At 49.4% G+C, this 17,443-nt stretch overlaps 1 protein-coding gene across 2 annotated transcripts; it reads right to left on the bottom strand.

Moving 5' to 3' along the window:
* Positions 1-389: 389 nt before the first annotated feature.
* On the bottom strand, positions 390-5,975 carry LOC144720281 (uncharacterized). 2 transcript variants are annotated; one of them, XM_078596905.1, is made up of 4 exons: positions 5,625-5,975; positions 5,356-5,481; positions 3,747-4,261; positions 390-1,645 (listed from the first exon to the last, which is right to left on the bottom strand). In XM_078596905.1, the coding sequence occupies exons 3-4, from the start codon at positions 4,171-4,173 to the stop codon at positions 1,545-1,547; spliced, it is 528 nt and encodes a 175-aa protein (XP_078453031.1). In that variant the 5' UTR covers positions 4,174-4,261; positions 5,356-5,481; positions 5,625-5,975; the 3' UTR covers positions 390-1,544. The 2 variants fall into 2 exon arrangements, with proteins under 2 accessions (XP_078453031.1, XP_078453030.1); XM_078596904.1 differs by lacking the exon at positions 5,356-5,481.
* Positions 5,976-17,443: the final 11,468 nt, after the last annotated feature.

Below are 17,443 nucleotides of genomic sequence, written 5' to 3'. Positions count from 1 at the left end.
GAGCTACAAAGCTCTTTTGCACAGACGTCCAGTAGCGTCTCTGGGTTCTCCAGTTTCCTCTAATATGAAGATGTAACTCTTATTCATTGAATGAAGGACCCGCTGATAGATAACAAGTCTTGACTCAGTGAGGTTTGCTTAATGATCATATTTTCCGGATTAGAAGACTCGATTTCCCACCCTGTATTTTAAACCAAAAGCTTTTGGTGCATCTCACAGTCTGGTGAGCTTATGTAAGAAAACTTGCAGAGTTGTATTGATACTGGGCACATATTTCAGTTGCATCTCCGGAGCGTCTTATAATCTGGCGAATACGGTGTTATGCGACGGAACATCCATAGCCCCTGAAGGCGACATTGAAAAATGACACCAGATATATGCTGTGTATGTAAAGAAAACAAGTTGTGACTTTATTACAAAAACGCTGTAAATTTACAATAGTGCACAACGTATTTATATGTAAAAGACAGAAATATAGCACAAACGCTAAATACATTTTGCTGACAGGTAGTCTTTCAAGGGACACTATACACTTTCAGTGGTCTGGCAATTGTTACTTATATTAGGCTACACAATGTAGGGCATAATGTTATTACGTGTGTTATGCTAGCTCATGTCAATATATTTGCATCTTTAAATATATACCAAATTCAGGTCTACATTTTAACAAACCTAATATTGTATAATGCCCAGATAAAATAGCTGCTTTAATTGGGAACTCGGTACTAATTGTAGCGTAGGCTATTGGCAGATAAAAGTTACGGAGAGGGAAAAGTGTATGCTCTGCGAAAACATAGATCCTGTTATTGTCGCTTAAAAGGCTTAGTTTTACCACAAACTCAGTTGTTTTAACTTCACTGGCTTTACTCCAACGTGTATATCAGTGCTGTGTAATAAACACACTTTAAATTGAACACTGTCTCCCCAGTGGCGATGATTTTACACACCGCACCACGTACTTATTATCGACCTAGGCAAGGTCCAGGATCAGTTCCTCGGGTACAGCCATGGAAAGCTTCTCGAACTATGATGGAAAAAAATGTTGGAGCCAGAGGACATCCGTGTCGCACCCCAAGGTGGCCACATAGCTTCACCCGGGCCTGCCCACCGTCACGAAGGCCATTCATGATTGCGAGCAGAAAGGCAGGGACTCCGGAAGCATGAAGAACTGCCCACAGCCCACACACACGTGCGAGCTTCCTTCAGATAAGTTGTATAGTGTCATTATTTCCCGTTGTGTTATATAATAAAATACCCACATTCTTTGGTATTTACACACATTCCCTGGCATGGGAAGAATCATAATACAGGTATCAACAACCTTGTATGTTTACTTAATGTTGTTTCTGAACTTATGAACAAATAATAATAATAATAATAATAATTTAATAACAAACAAACAAACAAAATGCTGTTCTGATTGAAGTCCAACGTTTCGTGCATAATTACGGCCCCACCCTCCACCCCCCCGTGTGTTGCCGTGGACACCGGGAAGTCGGGCAGGCAAAGGGGTCCAGGCAGGTCGGGTGGGTAGGTGGTGAGAGTCACATCGCTGGCCGCTTTGCTGTAGCCGCCGCCGGCCTCTGGGTGGGCTGTGCCACTCGCTTAGCAGGGGACGTCTTCACCTTCTTGCTCGTGAAGAAATCTGAAAAGGGGCAGGCGGGTCGGAAAGGTCTTTGAAACTCGTGCAATTTGCGCCCAGCGCTTCATTCGTTTTGGTATGCACTCGCGGTCATCTCCGAGACGTTTTGCGATGCTAAGTGCAAGCGCGTAGCGACGTGCATGCAAATGCCGTAATAAATTTCCGCTTCGATTATGTTGGGATTTGTTTCACGTGAGCGAGGCATGATGTGAAGTTTTAAAATGATGATAACCAACACTGATTCTTCTGCTGTGGTTGGCGCATTACAGACTGCCTACTAAATGACTCGTGAACAGTTAGTTAATCTTTTGATTTAAAGCTTTCGTGACTGCAGGGATTCATTTTCTTGGTTCTTTCGGTAAAGTCACGTAGAAGGGAAACGATAAAATAATATAAATGTAAAACAATAAAAAATTCTCACGACGTTTCGACTGCAATGCTGTAACAAATGTTCTTGCTGTGGATTTCACACCTGATGATGATTGCGTGTGTTGCAGTCGAAACGTCGTGAGAATTTTTATTGTTTTACATTTATATTATTTACCGAAAGAACCAAGAATATAGCAAGTTAATCATCATAATTGTGCTGCACAGCTATTTTTTTCTCAACCCACTGCCGGATGAAGGGCTCCCCCACACCGCATTGATGATAAGGGTCGCTGCAACATACTTCACCACTTTGGTCAGTGTGGGTTTGTGAACGGGGGTGGGAGAGAACCAGGAACAGGAGAATCAAACGCAGGTTGCTGGGCTCGTAACGCAGTGCACGAACCACTACGCCACTGCCCCACCTCTAGAGGCCGCAAACGGGTTTTGATTCCTTACCCGTACCCGGCCGCACCAGGGTCGCAAACAGGTACCCGTACCCTACCCGTACCCTACCCGTACCCGGCCGGGTACAGGTAGGGTACGGGTATCGGGTACCTGATTGCGACCTCTGGGATGAAGCCATGTTGCAGGCGCCGGTGGGTTGATTCTAGGAACTTGAATTGTGAAAAGAGACAAGACGTTGGGAAATGAGTGACAAACGGTTACTCACCAGTGACTCACGGCCTACCCGGCTACCCGTACCCGGCCGCACCGTATCGGGTAGGGTACGGTTATAGGGTACCCGGTTACGACTTCTGCCTACCTCTAACACCAAGGCAATTGAGAGCTGTTGTCTCCCTGAGTCCTGACCTGTTTACGATAAACTGCTGATGTCATTGCTGTGCCTCAGCTATAAACTTATTTCGTGGGAAGCATGTGTGGTCTGTAACGTTACAGGTGAGATGATTCTTACAAAAAAAACTCGAGCGGAGGTCCTGGTCAAATCTTCAAATGTTGAGAGTTCCATTGACAATCACTTTACTCATGGATATATTACGTTACACATAAATGTCATAAATGTGCTGATAAAATACGGTGAGTGAATGTAAGGTGATGCCCAGGGATGTTGATTATAACAATTTAATGTATTGAATTACAAATAAATGTACTCATACGAGAGTGAACTATATATGATGCTCTGGGATAATTATTATAATTATTTAATATAAGGAATCACATAGACAATTACAATATCGAATGCGTGATACCCAGGAATGATACAAAGTAGGTAAAGGGAGAGCATGAGAATTGTCAAAGGCTTTTGGGCAATATACATTTTTAAAACATCTGAATAAATTTGTACACATTGTGAATAATATAATGCTGAGTAATGTTACGCAAAAAAACCAAACACGCTCAAGAAGAAGAAGACGTCACGCTCAATATTAGTTTACAGTCATCTGTCAGGGTTATGGTTCGGGTTTATGGCTAAACGTATGGGTCAGGGCTAAGGTCATATCTGTTAGAGATAACAGCAGTCGCGCCAAGCCAGCCGCTCAGCCCGGTTGACTGTAGCCACATATCATCACACTGGTGGTACACCCGCACGGACGAGATGGGACGCTGAAATCGGCACGTGTGCAGCTGCGTGGCGCATTCACAAACACCGCGCATCGCATGGCCGTGAGAGAAGGCGACGGCCTTCAGCCAACAGTGATCACGGATATCGCTGCTGCTGATGATGATGATGAGCGAGGGGTAGACGCGAGCCGATACGAACGAGGTGACCGCTCACCAGTTATCTGCTGCTGCTGCTGCCGCCTCCGCTTACGCGCGGGACCCGCGCCGCAGCCGTCGTCCTCGGGCGACGAGGTCTGCTCCACGACCCCGGGGGGACGACTCCGCGTCTCCGTCGACCGGGCCGGCTCCGGCCGCCGGCTCCGGCTCGCGGCTCGAGCCCGGTAGAAGGCCGGGATGCTCTGTGCCCTCGCCGCCTCCCACTCGAAGTGTCCCCCCGGCACGGGCGTCTCCGAGGAGACGTCGAACGACCAGCGGCTGCGCGCCGCGTCCAGAGACTCGCGCAGCAGCTCGTCCAGCTCCATGCGCAGTGCCGCGCCGTCCACGCGGGTGCCGAACAGATTCCGCCGTGCGCCCTCCTTGCCGGGCGAGCCCAGCAATGCCCTGGCCGCCGAGAGCCCCCCGGCTCCGACTACGCCCTCCATGCCCGTGGCGAAGAAGAAGAAGGTGGCGAGGAGGAGGAGCGCGCAATGTGAGGAGGGAGGTTCGAGATGCCTCGCGACTGTCTGTGTGCTGGTGGTGGAGGAGCGAGATGCGGTGTCAGCAACAACCAACAACCTCCACCCATCACCAACAACCACAACCAACCAACAACCACCACCAAGCAACCAACCTCCACCCATCACCACCACCAACCAACAACCACCATCAACCCACAAGCAACTAGCAACCACATCCAACCAACAACCACCACCAACAAACAACCACCACCACCACCACCTCCAACCACTAACCACTAGCAGCAGCAGCAGCAACATGCCGAGGACTCGGGTCTGCTCGGCTGCCTGTTTCGTCTCATCCACGGGCGCGTTCTAGCGGCACACGGCAGGGTCTCAAGCCATCGACTCCAGTTCCTATCATCATCTTGGCTCGATACAAGCGACGTTTCGACTCTCGTCGAACGCGCAGCTTCAAGAAGAGTGCTGCTTGTTTTGAGACTGTGCACAGCCACCGTGAATCATAAAGGAACAAGATCTGTACACAAACGGCGAAGATGACCGCAAGGCGAGGAGCGGTGCCAAGATGCGACCCCCCCCCCCCCCCGTGAGACTTCACGCGGCTCCCGCTGCTGCTGCTGCTGCCGCCTGTGGCGCTACGAGACCCGCTCTGGGAGAACGCGCGACCCCCACCCCCCCGGGGTGGTAGCGGTGGTGGACACGACACTCGCAGCAGTAGCAGCAGTAACAGCAGTAGCAGCAGTAGCAACAACAACAGCAGCAATAGCAGCAGCAACAACAGCAGCAGTAGCAGCAGTAGCAGCATCAGTTAGGTTGGTCTCAAACCACTTGCGCTGTGGTGGACCCATATTAAAGCAGCAGCAGCAGCAACAACAGCAGCAGTAGCAGCAGTTCTCAAACCCCTTGTGTGCTGTGATGGACCCATATTAAAGCAGCAGTATCAGCAGCAACAACAACAACAGCAGCAGTAGCAGTGAAGTTGGTCTCAAATCCCTTGCGCGCTGTGGTAGACCCATATTAACGCAGCAGCAACAACAGCAGTAGCAGCAGTTCTCAACCCCATTGCGATGTGGTGGACCCATATTAAAGCAGCAGTAGCAGCAGCAGCAGTAGCAGCAGCAGCTTAGACGGCAGCCGAGCGCGACGTGCCTATGGACGAGGCTCGCTGCTTCGACGAGTCCGCGCGTCTCATCCGCGATGAGCACCGCGGCGGGGCACGCGTCTGTGGGGTGCCGTGAGTGGTGGGAGCCCCACGATGATGATGATGAAGCGCCGCTGTTTGTGCGCACGTCGTTATCAAAGCCACAATAACAGCAGCAGCAGCACACAAGCAGAGACGTCTCTTTCGGTCACAGCGCGGCGGGGGGGTTTGTGCAGCTGAATGTGGCTCTGACAAATCGAAAATGCGATGTACGTACCTTTCTCTCTCTCGTGTGTGGTTCGTTTATCTTCCTCGTCTTGTATTTTGTTGTTGCTGCTGGAAGCTCGAACACGGAATAATTGAACGTCGGCCGTCAAAGGTTTTTTTTAAATCCGAAAATTGTGCTCTCGTGTACAATTCTCGTGATGATCTCTTCCCACCAACTCGCTCCGCACTCGCTCGTCACTGGCGCACGAAGTGGAGGTGGTGGTGGAGGAGGAGGAGGAGAGAGAACCCTCTCGATCCAGCGTCGTCGTCTTGTTTACGACTCGAGAAGCGAGTAGAAAGACCACCCCCCTTACAGCCCCTACACACCAGCACCACCAGCTCCTCCCTCCCCACGTCAGCCCCGCTTACAACCCCCACCGCGGGCCGCGCGTCATCTATTTACACAACACGCGCCCCACACAGTGACACCACCACCACCCTCCTCCTCCGACTCCAACTCCTCCCCGCTCAGCCTTCTCCTCTCACCGAGGAGGGAGTGGTGGTGGTGGGGGGAGGCAGCAGGCAGTGAACAAACCCCAAGTCACGAACTTTCCCTCCAAGCGTCGACTGCCCCCCCTTTTCCCTCCTGCTCCTACACACCGCCAGCACCCGGACCCCCACTCTGTGTGTGTGTGCTGATGGAGGGCAGAGAGAGAGAGACAGAGTCAATGGGCAGAGTCTGAGCTAAAGCCAAACGGGAAGGGAGGGAGCAGCGTTTGAAGCAAAGCTCTTCTCCTATCGGGTCCCACTCTCTTTCTCTCTCTGTGCGTGTTGTTTTTCTTTCACCACGGCCAAGCGGTCAGTGACAAACGGCCACCATTCGAGGTGTAATAGATTTGAGGGCGGATACGTTTCCTTTGGATTGAGCAGTACGACGAAGAAGAAGAAGTCGCGATCGTCCGGCAATTGTTACAGCAGCTTCTCTTACCGGCCACCGAAAAAAACAATCCACGCCGCTAGTGCCCAACCCCCACAGTGCTCCACTCCACCACAAGGAACCCCTCCACCCCGTCACCCCAAGCACGAACCCCATCGCAACCCCCATCCCTCCCAGCTCTACAGGAGAAGAACCTCCCCCACGACTGCCCTGCTCCGCCCCCCTGCCCCCTGCCCGCCTCTCCTCCCTTCTCTCTTCCCGCCCGAGACTCCCGCCGGCGGGCTTTGGCGCGGGTAAAAAAGAAAAATCTGAACCAACATTAACAAAAAAAACTCCCCCTGTTAAGGATAGGCAACGGGGTGTGGGTGAGGGGTGGCGTGGGTTTGTGCTGGGTTCGGGTTAACCTGTGCGGATGTTGGGTGCCCTTTTTTGCCATTCGTTTGTATGTTTGTAATACATCTGTTTAGTTGAAACTAATCACCGTCAGACATCGTGATGATTGGCCACGGGACAATCCGCCGCTGGACGATGAAGAACCTTCCCAAATCCGCCGGAATCCCTCGATTGTTCGACGTCGTAATAATAACAACTTTGATCCACAGCCATCTGTACACGAGCTCACGTACTTTTTCCGCTCCATCTCTCGCGATAGATGCCCCCTCGGACGCGTGAACATTCACATAAATACCCTTTGGTTCTTTCGGTAAAGTCACGAAAGTTTCAAATCAACGTTCCCATAAATGATCTCAAGGCGTGATGTTAATATTCGCCGCGCGCACATATTTTCTCAAAGCGGTGTTTCACCCGTTTGCTTTGAGCGCATTTCTATTTGACTGCCGCACTTTAAACGTGGGGAGGAGGCTGCGGTGCGGGTCGTGAGCGCATCGCGCTCTGAGCCCGGACACGTGTGAGTGCGATTCCAGGCCACGTGGCGAGTGGGAATCTGCCCTCGCTCACCCCCAACCCCCGTGCCCAATCCGCGCTGACCGGCGTGGTGAAGTATGGGCACACAACACCCGACGACTCACGCCGACGACGCAGGGAGGCCTTCGTCAAGTATTGGATTGACATAAGAGCTGAAATCGCAGATGTGCAGGCTCAATGGGCTCTTACCTGGTCATGAATAAAGGTATTTTTTTATTTAACTTATTTTCGATACATTTGGGCAACCGGCACTAAATTAATAGGTTATGTCTAGCTGAAAGCTTAGGTTAACGTTCCGTACGTACATAGCGTTTTAATTACGAATGTGTGTTGAACTTCATTCGCACCGTACGTAGCCAACCGCGCTAATCGGAGGTGCGGGAAATATACAGGCGTCAGGGTGAGGATCGAACCCACGACCTCCTGTATCCCAGGTGAGGTATTTCATATCTCGCCACCGGCAATCCGTGCAACAAAAGACATGTATGTGAACACGTTCATTATATACCAGACTTCACTTTTTTGGAACCGTCGACCTCCAGTGATCTGCAACTGCACAGCAAGCACAGCCGCTTGGAACCATCACAGCCCAGGTGATGGCGACACGCATGGAACTCCCAAATCTCGATTGGCAGCGTGTGACCAACACCAATGATCCTACCCCTCCGTGTAGCCTTAACAGACTGTTGGGGCAATCGCTGCTAGCGAGCACCTGTGAAGGCCGGCACGGCACACGAGGGGGTGGGTGGCCAGCACCACGGCAATGTGAGACTCGCACGACACGAATTAGTGGCGTGTGCTTTCATAGACCGAGCTCACACTGCTGCCTATAATTATTGATGTTACCTTCATGTTGATGACACCTTTATGTTGACGCCCAGTACAGTATCACACGCCGCGATAACTCGCAGTGCTTTACTTGTGAACAGATGGTCGCAATGGATAATCAGGATGAATTACCCTAATTTACTTTCGAACGAAAACGCTTGTCTATGAACACCGGCACAACAACGGGTTGTTTTGGGATGGGTCACGGCTCATTGGGCTACGTTCAAGATGCATATATGAACAATCAGCAACTGTTCTTGCCGTGGCTGTTAAATGTTAAGGTTTGTTTTTTAAATGACGGTTGCTAAGCACAAGTTCCAAAAGCGCTAAACGCCACGCTACTGAAAGAATAACAGATAAGGGTTAATACGTTTCTTGAATTGAGCAAGTTGCTAAGAAGTTGGGAAAAACAGAAGATGGGAGGGGATTCCAAAGTCGAGCAGGTGTATGTGATTCTGTTTTGTTAGAACTTTATACCTGAGTAAGAAAAAAAATAGCTCCTTAGACAGATATGTAAAACTGTTGTTCTATTTGAAGAGAGGCGTGATTATTTACCCCACAGTGTTAGTAGCCTAAATGGAGATATCTACACTGAGAGGATGGTCACATTTAGTGAAAAAATATTGGTGCTTATTGTCATGAGCCCATTATGCTAAAACATTTTCAATTTAATTTAAAACTAAATTTTTATTTTTATTTTACCAGGTAGGGCCCACTGAACTATATAGATATTTTCCAGCAGCGACTGGGCCCAATCAAGTGGCTTATCGTGCATCAATTAATATCAGCCAAATCATCTAAAAGGCATGTTTCTAAGTGTGGAGGGAAAAGCCGGAGAGCCCGGAGAAAGATCCACGCGACCACGGGGAGAACATGCAAACTCTAAATACACATTGTCAGAGTCGGGATCGAACCCATGAAGCTGTGTGCCAGGCGAGGTAGTTAACATCTCACCATCGCGGTGGCAGCTACCATCACCTGGTCCGTCACGAGGTGAACCTGACTGGTGATCACGTGGGCATCGAGCACGAGGTCAACAAAGATCAGAGGCTCCTCTGCGGAGAGTGACTAAAACATTTATAACTTTCGATTTTAAGCTTTCGTGACTGCAGGGATTCATCTTCTTGGTTCTTTCGGTAAAGTCACGTAGAAGGGAAAGAACCAAGAACATTTATAACTTGGCGGAAAAAAAGAAGAACACAGCACCACAGGCGCTAAACAGCGACACGTACACGCATTTGTACGTTTCGGGACGTTGTTGAAAAGTGTTTTTTTGCTCCGTTTTGCTTTGGAGTTTAGTACATTTTGAAAGCTGTCATCTCCTTCGGTGTCCACGTTATCACCGACGAACAACAAAAAAGCGACTCAGCACAGATTCTCACAGTGAATATAATTTCCCCGTTTGTGACAGAGCTCGTGCCCAGCGTGTGATGTACGTTGTAACGACTGCGCCGTTGTGTTGCGTAGCTCTCCGCGATGTTTTCTGGTTGTGGCGCGTGTTGTTCGGCATGATGTCCGACGTTTCGCTCCACGTGCAGGGAACGTTTAATGCAGTCCCGTTAATGACGAAGCGCCCAGCAGGTGGAGCGAGACGTCGGACACATGGGAGAGCCGTCCTGTACATGTTGTTACTTTATTACACCTTTTTCAACCCGCTGTTGGATCAAAAATTTCCCCCACACAGTGTTGGGTAATGGGAAGTCGTTCGGCCATACTTCACCAAAGTGGTGCAAAGGGGTTGCCCAGGACCGGTTCACTCGTGACCGCTGATGTTAGTTTTAACCACGGATTGGAAAAGAACTCAGATGGCCACATTCGTAGAATCAACGCACTGCACGAACCACTCCACTCACCGTTCCACCTTTTGTAGGCGCACGCTGTACACATGCAGTTACGTCTGCTCGCATGTGAATGCTCATGATAATCCCGTGTACTTTACAGTATACGGCGTTCGAGTGGCACACACTGCAGCTCGTGCTGTCAGCCTGGCAGTGAATATGTACGAACCCTGACATTCCTGGACACGCACCGCACGCTACGTGCTAATACATACGCGTGTAACATAGGCAAGGACGAAAGGGCAGCATCATCTGCTTTGCTTCAAACGGACACTTTTTTCCCTTCATAAGCTAAGTTCGGGATGGTTGCTCACATTGATTTTACAACCAGCACACACGCACAACTCCCCTTATCTCGCCTTCACCCTACACCTCACCTCCCCACCCCTGCTCGTTTTTTTTGACGCAAAGCTGAGTTTGACACTGCTCCGGCGGGAACGTCGGTGTGCAAGAGGATGTTTAGAAATGTGTTTTTTGTTGTAAAGGTTTGAAGTGGCCGATCGTGTCTCGGCCGATAGGAGAAATAGCTGGCAGAACGAGGCGTTCTAGATTTGAAGCTTTCGTGACTGCCTAGGAATCATACTCTTAGGTTTTTTCGGTAAAGTCACGTAGGTGAAAATAAATAAATATAAAAAAGCTATCTTCTTGGTTCTTTCGGTAAAGTCACGTAGAAGGAAAGTAATAAAATAATAAAAATAAAACATAATAAAATAATTCTCACGACGTTTCGGCCACAACGCAAGCAGCCGTCCTCAGGTGGAGAACAGGTCCGTCAAGTAGACAGAGTCTGAATGAAAAAAAAATAAAAAAGCTATAATAAAAATATTTGAAATAATAATATAAATAAAATAATAAATCACGACGTTTCGGAGGCAACACAAGTCTCCGTCATCAGGTGGGACCGTCACAGCTGAATTTACTGTAATAAGTGAGGAAAAAATCCAAGAGACAGGCCCTTAAATACACGTTAAGGGGGGGAGCGGCTTGTCTGAATGTGGCATCCAGGGTGGAACGAGGCGTGTCAGTGCCGTGCACGCAACACTTGCGGCGAGCCGGAGAGAAATGTAATTAAAAGGTACATAAACGATAGACGAGACGTTTTGTGCGCAGGAAGCTTTGGTACAAAAATGACCACAAGCAAACGTGTCGTCACCCATTACGCGTTGCTTATTTAAGAAGTGCCAAAAACACACACTCGAATCGGGATCCGGCCAAGGGAGTTCGATTCGCGGCCATGGTTAACCGCGGGTGGGGCAAGTGGCATTTAAAAATGTCCTACCCACCACAAACCTTGTCATCACTGACCAGAATGGTGAAGTATGGCCATAAAACCGCCATGGCCAACGCGACATGGGAGGGCGGGGGGTGGGGGGACGCATTCACTCAGCAGCGGATTGACAAAGATACAAAATATTCTTAGGTTTTTTTCGGTAAAGTCACGTAGGTAAGAAAATTTAAATTAATAAAAGTAAAATTTATATTGAAATGAAAATTAATAAAAGTAAAATTTATTTTACTTTTATTAATTTAAATTGTTTTACCTACGTGACTTTACCAAAAAAACCTAAGAATATGAATCCTTGCAGTCACGAAAGCTTCAAATCTAAAAGAAAAATATATATATATTTCGGAAATTACGAGTGTTGTTGTTGAAACGTATTTCTTGAATGAAGTCAAGAAGGAGCGCCCAGCCGGGCTCCCCCTAGTGGAGGTCCAGTCGCTCGCAACGTCGTGACCGAGATATGTGGCAGAGGAGCTGCACCTTGACGTGAGCCCACGACACACATGATATGCGCTGAGAGTATTCGGCTGCTATACATTTCCAGATGATAAGCCGCTACGTTTAGCTATCATGTGTGGCCAGATCGCTTCTGAAAAAGAGCTATATAGCTTAGTGGATACATTTCTGGTCAAATTAAACAGTTTGTATTTTATTTATAATGAATATTTTAATTGCAGTAATAGACTTCCAAGTTGACTCCAGGCAACTGGATAAAAAAAGTTCAGGGACTTTGTTGTTGGCAGTGGTGGCGCACAAACAAAGACAAACAACTCACCGCATTTGTCAACAGCACGACTGCCTCCCAATAGACACTCATAGAACACATAATAATAGGCTGATTAGGCTTACGCCTTTTGGACAACGGCCCAAGTAACCGGAGATGATTCATGGAACGTCACCGTTTCTTTTTGGTGCGCGCACCGCGACCACACTCGGGTTCATAGCGGAGGGCGCGACGCTTAAACTTGCTTTAATTCGGATTGTAAGACGCCCCAGAAAGACGCACCGCCCCAAAACGTGTGCCTCGTGTCAAAGTAACACAAATCCGGGCACGAAGACAAAGATCACCCATATAGACTGAACAGACTGTTGGGGAAAGTCCTGTTATCGAGCACCTATGAAGGCCGGGTGGCTGGCTAACACCACGCCCAGCCGCCTTTGTCTTCCTAGTGGCAATGTTTTACACACCGCACCAGGTACTCATTTGAGGCCGAGTCGACCTACGGGAGGCCGAGGACCGCGGTGAAGATGATCGTGACCGGTGTTGGCCGTGAGCGGGAATCGAACTCGGGTCGCCGGGTTCGTAGCGCAGCACGCTAACCGCTACACCACCGCTCCACACACACCTACCGGATTACAAGACGCACTCCCAACATTTACTCTAAAATATGTACCTCGGTGGGGGTTGAAGGGGAGGGAGTATGCGTCTTATAATCCAGAAAATCCGGTCATTGCGAGGAATCCCTTGCGCCATACGAGGAGGGCACGCTGTGACCTCGTGAGGTCGAGCTGACGGCGGAGCACGAACACGCGAGGGGTGTCAGAGAGTCCCGGAGCGCGACGCGTTAAGATGCGCGCACGCTACCCACGTGGCGGGCCAGGGACGTGTTTCTGTTTGTTTGTTCCATATCCAGCTGAGCACGCATGCACAAGACGTGAAGCGGAGTCACGGCGAGTTAATGTGCGGGGAAGGGCTTCTCTGTTTAAGCCAGCAATGTGTCGAGGTGCTACATTATCACGTAAACAGACGTGCTGTATAAATCTTTCTCACAGTCGATCTATGTTGACCTTTCGATGGATGCAGCACTCACGGCAACTGCTTGTCGACGCAGAGATGAGAATATTAGCAGCGTCAAACTGCGTTTCGCCGAAACGTCACCCCCGTGTTCAGGAAAACAGACTTCGTTAGGTAAACCGTGTATAGGCGAAACACGCGTTCGATAAATCCGTGTTGGCCAAGGTTTTCCTGTATAATAAACCACTGTAGTCTTGAGCTCCGTCAACGGAGGAGTGACAGCAAAACTACGCGAAGCCCTCTTGTGGCTTTTACATACCTCGATATTGGCATTTCGCTCCTGAACATATTTCCGTACGCAAGAGTGCAGTAGAATCATTAGCCACGCTATAGCCACTGCTGGATGAACGCCTCTCCCAGCCGTGCAAATCGTGAGCTCTGAATTTGTAAATGTCCATCAGCCATTGTCTAGTCACTGCTGGATGAAGGCCTCCGTGAGCCGCCACCACCTGTCACGGCCCTGATATGTAACAATCCACCTATCACGTGCACACAAACTGATTGTATTATTGCTCGATCTTCTAGGTGGGTGTCTTCTCGAACGCATTCCATTCGTTACATGTGTACATAACAGCACGTGCGTGTTGCAGGTCATTTAGCAAAGCCGTGACAGTTTGAGTCCATGCACCCGGCTGCTGTGATGTCTAGGGGGGGTTAGATTAGTGTTCATAACTATTCGTGACGCATGCTCATGTGTACGGCAATAATAACATTGAGTTACATAATTGAGAATTACCTGCAGGTGTATTGTGGTTTCACAGGCCACTCAGAGGAACTTTACACCCCGGTACAGCTGTGGCAGCAATAGTAACGTAATTCTAAATCATCTTTCCGCGTTGGGTCTCTGTATAGGAACACCGCACAGCACCATTGTCATTGTAATCTTTCATTTAGACCAGGAAGACATCGGCCGAGTGTGAAGACGTGTGCAAGTGAGTCTCTATTTGGGAGATTTGCGCAATTGCCCCCCCCCCGGAGAAAACTCCTCGACGAGAGGAACACGACCCAACTGTCCACGCAGAGGCGATACAGTCGGTGTTATCTATCGCGGTTCATCGTGGGAAACCCACGATTCGGATTGCCTCCCCCACCCACATCCTGCACCTCCTGGGGATCGTTTTCCCATACTTCACCACATCATTCGGTGCAGCTTTGTGCTGGCAAAGAGGTGGGGTGGGGGTGCGTAGGGAGAGGGGGGGCTGCATCAGTTCAGATATGAATCACCGTGGCTGGCGATCAAATGTAGGCGAGCACACCGCATTCAGAACGCAGGGTGCTAAACTACCGTGCCACCGTGCTCCTCTGTGTTTATTTAATCTTTATTTTTTTGTTATGGTTAAACAGATCGTAGCCTGTTTATTATTTTATATTATCCTCAATCTACTCCCGCGTATAATAGATCGTGTGCAGTGTTACTGTACTTTTGTGAATGGGCATCACGGCGTGCCTGGAGAACTCTTGCCGAGAACATCAGCGCAGGCCAGCAGCATTTGTTTTAACAGGCCGCACTCTGCTACTGCTGCTGCTACTGAGGCTCGTAACGTTGAAGCCCTGCCAGGGGTTTGCCGTCTTAAACAAATGAGCCGTATGGCGGGGACCCCGGGGTCCCGAATGAACGGAAGTCAAAATCGTAATTAGTACATTTATTTTTGGCGACTCCGTCCCACCGCGCACATAAACGCCGCGACCCACCTGGCGCTCATCATTCTGTTGTCGTGTCCAAGCGCAGCGGCGAGGACGAATGCGCAGAAGAAACAACATTTTTTAACTTTGATTAGCGCATCGTGTAGAGCTCGTCGAGAGGAATAGATTGCCGTATCGTTCGCCTTCAACAAACATAAAATAACGTCGCAACGCAGTTTATGCGAGAGCCGGGGGCTTATGGGACCCCGGGGTCCCGCCATGAGGTTCAAATACTTCTTGAAAATACTGGTCAGGAAAGCCAATTAGCCGATAGACCTAACTGTTCACGTTTGCAATTTCACATTTATTTGGCTTCGTTGTACTTTATCTGACGACCACTAAATCATCACACTGAATGCAGCAGATCTAGTCGGATCCAAGAATGTACACGCAGTTGAGCCTGGTGAGTTCTCAGATGGGAGGGCTTCTGTGAATACCAGGTGTTGTGAGCTTGGCTGGAGTTACGAGGCGACCAGGAGTACGGCAATGAATTGTTGAATCCAGCTCATTTGGAACATCTCAATACAAGCCCGCCGCCCAGAACGAGAGGGCATTGCCATGATTATGCCATGTTTATTTTTTTACACACACTGTCAGTTATGTCATCGATTTTTAAAACAAAGTCATGAGTTTGTGTGATGCGGTAGCACGAATCGACGCCTCCTGAGTTCGATTCCCTGCCACGGCTCACGTCTGTGATAATTGATATCTGTGCCGGTTCTGTACCCTCCCCCTGGTCCACTCAGCTGCAAATGAGCACGTGGTGCGCTGTCTTTTGTTCCGAATGTTCCGTATTTTTTGGCCTGCGCTGTTATTGTTATGGTTTAGCTCGTGCCAGGCCGCATTGCTTATCGTGGCACTGACTCACGCAGCGGCTTTGCGTGTGTGCGTGTCTCCGTTTGCTCGACATCGACGCGGAGGAGAGACCGAGGCGGCCCGGTGTCGTTTTGGTCACACCACCCGGCCTTAATAGGCGCTCGCGAACAGCATCATTCGCTCCCTACTTACTAGTCTGTGAAGTTAAGCACGTTTATTTAGATACTGCTTTGGGAGTGGTGCATACGGGAAAAGGGCACAAAACAAGCACATTCGTTCATAGCATTGTTCTAGAAAATATGGTGGAGCTGTAGACCCAACGACCAGAGTTCGACTCCCAGCCACGGATAATATCAGAACCGGTACACCCCCCCCCCCTGCTTTACCAACCCACTTTGACCAGCGTGGTGAAGTATGGGCACGCCCCTCCCCATCCCTGACATTCGCGTGTGGAGACCTTCAGCCCATTGGTTTAAGTCTGTCTTTTTTTTTCGAAGGTTCTTTCTCAAAATCCCACGCAACGCAAACAAAAAGGAGCTCGCTCCGGGGACGGCTGCGGTCAGGAATAAGAAGGGACGCGCCGTTCCAGCACACATAGTTCCACGTGTCGTGCCGCCTTCCCTTCCCTCCCCGTTCCGTTCCGTGCGTTCCGCGATATATATTTTTTTGCTCGAATTCTGCTTTCGTCCGGGAACACAGTGTCCCCGCGTTACGTAACACGGGAGGTGGGTGGGGCGCAGCGGAGTTTGGCGTCGGGTGATCATTAGGGCGTTGCCCGACTGCCCCGAGCTGTGAGAGCCCTCCTCTGTGTGTGCATCGTCCTCGTTTCCAAACAAACTGCCGGAGCTGTGAGCTCATGCTGTTTGTTGGCGTCTCCCGGTGACCACGTATGCACGGTGTGAATCATCGTCGTCGTTGTCATGATCGGCCATGACCGAGCCACTGCTGGATGATTAGCACGCATGAATGAATGGATGGTGAGCTTGATGCGATTGCCACAATGCGATACGAACCCAGAGGTACCTGAGTTTGATTCTGGGCTACGGCTAGAACGTCAGTGGACGCTTGGTATCTGATGAACCGGCTCTGGGCCTCCCCTAGGTTGACTCGGCCTTAAAATGTGTATTTTGTGTGGGTGGAGTAAACATCGTCTTGCTGGCCAGGCAAAAAAAACGTGGAACGTAAATGAAAGTGATTTCATGAAAATATTTTTAAATCGCGTTAAAAAAAAGTTGTTCTTTTACACCGTTCAGAACATTTCATGGCGGTTGCCAAGGGGGGGGGGGCCCAACTCGCATATTTAACCACGGGGGTGTGGGGGCAAGGCACCTGCTTCCCCCACGCTCGTTACGCCACTGATTCCAAGCCAAGTTGGTAAGTAGGGATACTAATGATGGTAGTAGTAATACAACATAGACCTATTAAGCGCTTCCTTATCCGTGGATCACAGAGTGCGGTACGCAATGTCTTAATCGGTCGCAGCGTGTGCCGCATATTAACATCGGCAATAGGGAGACAGGCGGCTGGGTGTGGTTTGGTCACGTCTCTTGTGTAGATGTTTAGCCTTAGCAGGCTATCGCTAGCAATGAAGTGCTCCCAACAGACTGTGTGTGAGAGAGAGAGACGTATTCTTAGTGGGCGTTTCAAATTATGGGAATCTGTGTTTGAAAGTTGGTAATTAATCTTACTAAAGTATAACAAGGCGTAATTATATTAATTCCCCTTTGACGTTTATAGTTGCTGGAACGATGGGTAGATGCGAGCTGTTCAGAAATAACATTTGTGA

The sequence above is a fragment of the Lampetra planeri genome, chromosome 8, assembly GCF_965212315.1.
Source record: "Lampetra planeri chromosome 8, kcLamPlan1.2.h2, whole genome shotgun sequence".
Classification (NCBI taxonomy): Eukaryota; Metazoa; Chordata; class Hyperoartia; order Petromyzontiformes; family Petromyzontidae; genus Lampetra; species Lampetra planeri.
The sequence above is the reverse complement of the archived record's forward strand: the minus strand, read 5'-3'. Positions and strand labels throughout refer to the sequence as shown.

What these genes read in the sequence shown, in the direction of transcription:
- LOC144720281 (XM_078596905.1), bottom strand. Translation starts at nt 4,173, where the DNA reads ATGGAGGGCGTAGTCGGAGCCGGGGGGCTCTCGGCGGCCAGGGCATTG. An exon ending in GCAGCAGCAGCAGATAACTG is followed by an intron (nt 1,646 to 3,746) that starts GTGAGCGGTCAC and finishes GCCCCTTTTCAG; the next exon opens with ATTTCTTCACGAGCAAGAAG.